This window comes from Pundamilia nyererei, unplaced genomic scaffold (genome assembly GCF_000239375.1).
Source record: "Pundamilia nyererei isolate P.nyererei 1_Seehausen unplaced genomic scaffold, PunNye1.0 scaffold00110, whole genome shotgun sequence".
Lineage (NCBI taxonomy): Eukaryota > Metazoa > Chordata > Actinopteri > Cichliformes > Cichlidae > Pundamilia > Pundamilia nyererei.
Window position 1 is genome coordinate 1,842,245 of NW_005187511.1, and position 6,904 is coordinate 1,849,148.

General features: G+C 36.0%; 1 protein-coding gene across 1 annotated transcript in view; it reads left to right on the forward strand.

The window, feature by feature from the left end:
• The window catches only part of LOC102193115 (serine-rich adhesin for platelets-like), a 15,935-nt gene that overhangs the window by 3,433 nt on the left and 5,598 nt on the right, over positions 1 to 6,904 (forward strand). The window contains exons 5-12 of the mRNA XM_005741512.1: positions 603 to 647; positions 745 to 804; positions 1,756 to 1,818; positions 1,981 to 2,031; positions 2,123 to 2,185; positions 2,296 to 2,397; positions 5,151 to 5,191; positions 5,292 to 5,375. Coding sequence (XP_005741569.1) covers positions 603 to 647; positions 745 to 804; positions 1,756 to 1,818; positions 1,981 to 2,031; positions 2,123 to 2,185; positions 2,296 to 2,397; positions 5,151 to 5,191; positions 5,292 to 5,375 — 509 coding nt within the window. The remainder of the gene's footprint in view (positions 1 to 602; positions 648 to 744; positions 805 to 1,755; positions 1,819 to 1,980; positions 2,032 to 2,122; positions 2,186 to 2,295; positions 2,398 to 5,150; positions 5,192 to 5,291; positions 5,376 to 6,904) is intronic.

Here is a 6,904-nt window from a genome sequence, read left to right on the forward strand (position 1 = left end):
CCCCCAAAAAAAATACACATCAGCTTTCAGTGTCAAATGTTTCCTGTGCAAAGAAACTGCTCACTGTCCCCACAGTCACAGTTAGAGAGATTATTTTGAGCTGATAATAAATCCACAGTGTCCACTGGCTCTGTCCTTTCTTTGACCACTGAATGATAATAAAAGGTCTCATCTTAGAGACCTTTTATTAATAGAATAACAATAATGCCATGATTCCAGTAATTTCTCTTCTTGGATTAATAAATAACTCTGTCCATGTGACCGTAAGTGCAACACCACAGGCACCAAGCACCAGAGAAATACAAAGATGAGAACGATAAATATTTAACAGACATATAAAACATTTTCAGTAAAGACTCAGAGTTAAGGTGGAGGTAAAAACTAATTTTATATTTTAAAACAGGTCCCCAAATATTTCAGTTTGAAACAAAGTGGGGGATTGACTGATTAACTTATTTTGCATTTAGGGTGGAAATGCTGCAATACTGTGATAGTAAATTTGTTTTTAGTTCCAAAATTGCTTCTTTTAAAATGACTGTGTGAAAGGAAAAAACTTGTCATGTTGATTTATTTGTCTTCTTTTACTCTGTTGTGAAAAGCAGAATCAAGAGCGACCACCACAAAGTCAACATCTACCACAGCCACAGGTAGGACATAGAGTACATTTAAATATCAATCCAGATCACTTCTTTTTTTCACACCACTTCTTAAAATGATCTTAAACATGTTTGTGGATTTATGCAGCAAAACCGCAGCAAAATACTTCCACTTCTACCACTTCTGTGAACTCACTGTCTAAGTCAGGTAACCGATGTGTTTTGTGTGACAATTGTTGACAGCACATTTAAATAGTTAGCGTCAGCCTTACAGTTAGTGCCACCTCTGTAGTCAAAACATGTGACGACTTTTGAGTGGTAAGATTGTTAGGTATGCATCAAAAATTCAGACATAAGCATAAACATTTGCTAAAATGTGCTTCTGAGCAGCTGAGCCATTAATTTAGCAATGTTTTTTTTCATCATAAATTTGTAACTTCCTGCAGGTAAAGAAAGAGCCTGTTCGTGTAAAAGCAGAGGAACTAAGTAGAGTGACAACAGTTTTTTTCTTTTTATGGCTAAAATTACAAAATATTTACTGAAGTAATTATGTCCTCAGAGTTAGCATCAGTTTTCCAGACGCACAGTGAACATGCTCACACAGTCAGGCACAGAAGTTACATTAACTTGATTTCTATTATAATTACGACTGTCTACTGTCTGGTCTCTACTGTTATTTTGTTCCTCTGAGGTACGGGGATTTCTAAAACTAAAATAACACAGAAAAAATAAATAAACCAACACATTTTTATCAGAGCAAAGCCTACATGATTTCTCTTATCTGTATAACAAAAGTTGTAATCATTAAATTCTCGTAGCTTAATTATTGTTCCTGTGACTGCCAACCAAGAAAACTAGAAGTACTGTTTTGAGTGTAACAACAAAAATAACCTCCAGAGGGACACAAAGACAAGAACTATTCAGCATCTCCAGACATTTGCACTCATATTATGTCTGCACTAAATTTACAACAATAAACAAAATATTAGAATTTGGAACAAAGCAGTGGATCGACTGAGTAACTAACAATACTGCTGGGAAAGAGATAGTTAGTCATTAATGTGATAAGACTTTTGATTATTAGTTCAAAATGACTTGATAACTCAATCCCACAATCACTATAAATAAAGTCTTTAACATTTTTTGCGTATTTATGCAGCAGAATCAAGTCTCATGACACCCAGGGCTTCCATTTCTACCAGTACTGTGGACGTATCATCAGGTAACTAAATTACTGAGGTTTTATGCATTGTAGCATTATTTAATCAGAATTTATTGATTTTTCTTTATTAATGCAATCCTCCTCAAAGCAGAGACATAGAGCTTTGGTGTAATATATTGTTTTGTTTAGTTTTTAAATATGCTTTCATTCTAAACATTGTAGAAGAAGTCTCAAGAAAAACAAACACAAAATCATCATTTACCTTGACCACAGGTACGACATACAATTCACGTGAATATTAACTCTGATCATCACACATCACTTCTTAAATCTTAGATCTTAAACATTTCTGGTGCTTTTACAGCAGAATCGAGTCTCAGCAGTTTCAGTGCTTCCACTTCTCCCACTTCTGTCATCTCACCATCAGGTAATTAAATTACTGATGTATTATTTGTGACAATAGTTAATAAGAAATCAGAGCAGACATTAATCTCTTTTTCAGTTAGAGATGAGATGTGTTTGTGGTTTCCTAAACAGGAACGGGGACACTGACTGTTGTGCTGGTCGTTGTTGGTTCTGGTGTAACTGTGGGTGCCATCTTATTGGTACTGGCAGTTTTCAGATCTAAAAGAAGAACTGGTGAGATCTCAATCAGTTATTATGTAAAATCATGCAGATGTATATGATAGTTAGAGTGTAATATTAACATTTCACACTCAGTGGATACCGACTACAGTGTCTTCTTCTTAAAAGCAGTTTTGTAGTCAGATTTGTTGTTAAAGGCTCTTCTGTTTCACAGACGTCTCACTGAATCAGAGCTTGTCAGTTTGTAATTAACGGCTGTAAAGCTGATCTGACCCCAGCAGACTAACTGTCACTTCTTTATTGCTGTTTATTCCAGAAGGATATTCTCTAAAGAGGCAAGAAACCTGTTTTCAGCAAGTATTTTTTTGTTATCACTTGTATAGACGGAAGTTAAACTTACTGACTTTAGATTTTCTTATTCTGCAACTAAACAGAATTGTTGGAAGAGTTGTGGATTAAATGCTTTGCTCAGGGGCAGCGGGGCACTTCAGGGCAGAAAGTCCATTCACTTTCCTGTATCAAAAAACAGTCTTTAAAGTAGTAACCAAACAGAGTAATATGATGGATCTATGGAGAATATTCAGCATTTATATGATTTTTGTTTAATTTTTAATTAATTTTCCTTTTTTATGTTTAGGACAAGAACCAGCATCCAAGGTACTGAATTCATTCAGTTGCAACATCAATGTGTTGTTGATTTATACAATATCAGGACAGTATTTATACACTTGTTAACTGAGCTTTATTATTTACCTACTGCTGCAGATGACTTTGTGTGCATGACAAATATTGACCCTGGAAGAATGGTAAATAAACTAAAATGTTTGTCAAATTCTACACTAATATAACAAAACATTCAAAAATTGAAATGCAAGAGGTTTAAGGGTAGGTTAACTTTAATGTATCATTAATGGATTTTCTCATTTAATGTCCTCTTTCCTGCTGCATAAAGTTACCTGAAGGTGATGATGGAGCCTACAGTGTGATCACTTCAATACCCGGTGTCAGCTGTGCTACCGGTGAACTTTATTTATTTATGTATTTATTTATTTTTATTTTCCTTTTTGTTTTACACCTACTTAAACACTGTAGTACAGGGTGGAAGACAAATTTCAATATTGTAATTATATTATTGTACCACAGCTGTGGTAACATCTTTTATGTGGGGGCAGGGGTTTTGAAGGGATGACATAAAATGTGACAGCTGGGGGGTACCTCAACAGCAATATGAAAATAGATATTTATATAAATGTTGTAAATTGTATATGGTTATGGATGTTTGTGAAACGTGTGTTTGAAAAGTAAATATGGCAGCACTTTATCTACAAAGACCTTGTAACATAACACACAACTACACAGTTTTTAATTATACTTGTGGACATCCACCAGGGGGTGCTGCAGGACCCTCAGTGTCCCTAATCCCTGCAGTCCTGGCAGCTTTAAAGAAATTGCTCAATAGATTCCTCATTTTATCTGCAGGTTTAGTTGTTTAGTTGTTGTGTTTCTTTCAAAGTATCACAAAGTGAATACTATATCATATAAAGCACCCATAAAAAAGCAAATCTTTCAGTTACATTGTAGCTTTTATCTGCTGCATGAAAAACACCAACAAAAGATCCCAATGTTTCAGGTCCTCTTAAAGAAAAAAAAAATAGGAACAGGAACATGCAGTGTTGGTCAAGTTACTTGAAAAAAGTAACCAGTAACTAATTACTGATTACTTCCCCAAAAAGTAATCCCGTTACTTTACTGATTACTTATTTTCAAAAGTAATTAATTACTTAGTTACTTAGTTACTTTTTAAAAACACGATTTACAATCTGAAGAGGTGATAAAGCGATAGATCTTTCAGCCCAATTCTACTTTTTCTACATAATCCATCATACAAAATGTAATCAAATGGAAAAGTCTCTTTTTTTTAACTTGTTTTATCAGTTTTAATCTTTTAACTTTATGCATCAAGCAAAAATTTAATTATATGCAATGTTCTCTGACTTGAATAAATTAGTTTAACATTTAAACCTATTTTCTGCACATTCCAGCACATAAAAAAAAAAAAAAATTGTGTTTACACTCACTCTTTCAAATAGATGCAAGTAAAACACAGCAGAAAATAAATAAAGTCAAAGACTCAGCGGTCCTGTTGCTCTATTTTCACCTGTAAAGCAGGACTGCGGTAGGCGGAGGTTTACCCTGGTGCAGGTGTGCCGCGGTCAGTTGAAGAATCCGCGACTTTCTCTGTGAGTTTCCCATTACGTCGTTGCGCACTCGGTGCTTGCTCGGAAGTTTAGGGTTTTTTTTGCTGTAAAAAGAAGTTTTCTTCCCAGGCACAATGGACGCTAATGTTTTTGTCACTTTTTATGGAATCAAACTCAAAGTAAGGTCAGTACTTCCACGCTTTAAACGCTGCACGCTCATACTCTCTCCCACAATCGATATGTGATCCATTGTTGATCTGCACACAGCTGTTTTCACTAACGGCGCACTCGCTTACATCACTGTCGTGAGACATTCTCGCAAAAAATCACGGTTTTAGTAACGCAGTAACGCAGCGTTCCTACGGGAAAGTAACGGTAATCTAATTACCGTTTTTGCAATAGTAATCCCTTACTTTACTCGTTACTTGAAAAAAGTAATCAGATTTCTGCCCATCTCTGGGAACATGTGGTGTATGCCCTTCAGTACATGGGGAAGTACACCAGGTCATATTTGTGCAGGAATAGAACAAAACTGTATTACTTCAGTTCTTCTTGCACTTTGTATCTGTCTAAAACAGCAGTTTTAGGTTGTGATTCTCTTAATTGCAGGTGCTGAGAAACTGAACAAACAAGAAAGGAAAGAGCAAGATGTAAGTGAGACAAAGTTTCAGTAATTAAGATGTTTGTTATCTGGCTTTGAAGATGTTATAGATGTAAATGACTCTTACAGCTGTGTTCTTTCTTTTCTAGTTTGATATTTATCATCCATACGCCACCATCGCTGAGAAACCAGCTGCACCAGTCTCACAGGACATGACCTACAGCATGCTGCAGGCACATTGATGATGCTTATTATTTTATTTTCAGTAATGTAAATACCTACTGTCACTCTGTCAGTACTGGAAATGTTTTCTGTTCCTTGAAGAAACTGGAACCTGCGGAAGCTGCAAGTTAAGATTGTAACCGTGTTTTTGTTCTAATCAATGTTAGCACAACATTTTGAAATTGGATATTTTAAAGTATTGTAAGACATTAAACACAGTGACATAGTTATATCACAAACACATGATACTGTATCATGTATGGATACGATAAACACAACCAAAGATCCCAGAGGGACTAAAAGAGAAGTAATGCACATTATGTCATTGCATAACCAGTTCACTTAATCAAAATAGACTGGTAATGGCGCTGCAATGTTTACTTCAATTCCACCCAGTTTTATTTATATAGCACAAAAGCACAACAACAGTTGCCTCAATATTATCACTGTTACGTCAGAGCATGAGGGTCCTGGAATCCAAACCACCAGCCAGCTGGGCTTTTCTGTGTGGAGTTTGGATGTTCTCACTGTGCTGGGTCGGTTCTCTTCAGGCTTCCTTCCATACTTCAAAGGCATGTTTGGTGTTAGGTTAACTGGGGGTTAACTCAAAACTGGTCACACTGCATGAAGAATTTCCTGTCTTTATGTTTTAGGTCCCCATTCATATAGACACTGTAGTCATTATATTTCTGCCTGGTTAATGTCAAATTCCCATCTGTGTTTGGCTCAAAATTTTTGCACAGCATTTTTCCTGAAACTATTTTTTTTGCATATAGTGTATCCAAGTAATGACCCTTTTCCACTTTTGTATTTTATTCTATTAAATATTTGTTAGACACTGGCAGGAGGCTGCTTTTGCATCTGGGTTAGGAACAGTAGGGGTTACTTTTTTGTTTTTGTTGCTTTTGCTTTGACCAGAGCTGAGGGCCTAAAGTGGCCGTAGCTGGGCTGTAACGGTGGAGACTTTCTCTTCAGTGGTTAGTGGTTGTCAGTGCAGCCCTGGTTTGAACTGCACTGTAGTAACAGTGTGTGTAAAACTGAGATGTACATTCGAGGTAAAGTAATTCCCTGGACCTCTGCTTACAGGAAAACCACAATACTGAACTGGGATTCAAACATGTGTGAATATTTTTAAAATGAATATTAGAAAAAAATAACTTCTTAAGGTCTTAATCAAGTATAACTGTGTGTTATTTGTACTGGTTTGAAATAAATATTCTCTTGGTTAAATTCCCATGATGCTGTCCCTGTTATTAAAGCTCTTGAGCTCTTTACTGCCACATGTTGCCACACAGACATCTGGGAAACTAAGCCCATGGCAACAGAAATGACACAGATGTACTCATGCTTGTCTTTATTTCACTTCCTTTCTTGTTCTTTGATCTAAATAAAACTCATAAGTAGTTTCAAAGGGCTGTTCATGTTCATTTGCTCCGCTGTGTAAAAGCGTTCATTGTTGCTGTGGTTTTCCTGTGAAGTTCCTTAAACTGGAACATCAGCCTTTACAAAGTCAGACTTTCACATGTGTTCTGCACAGTCA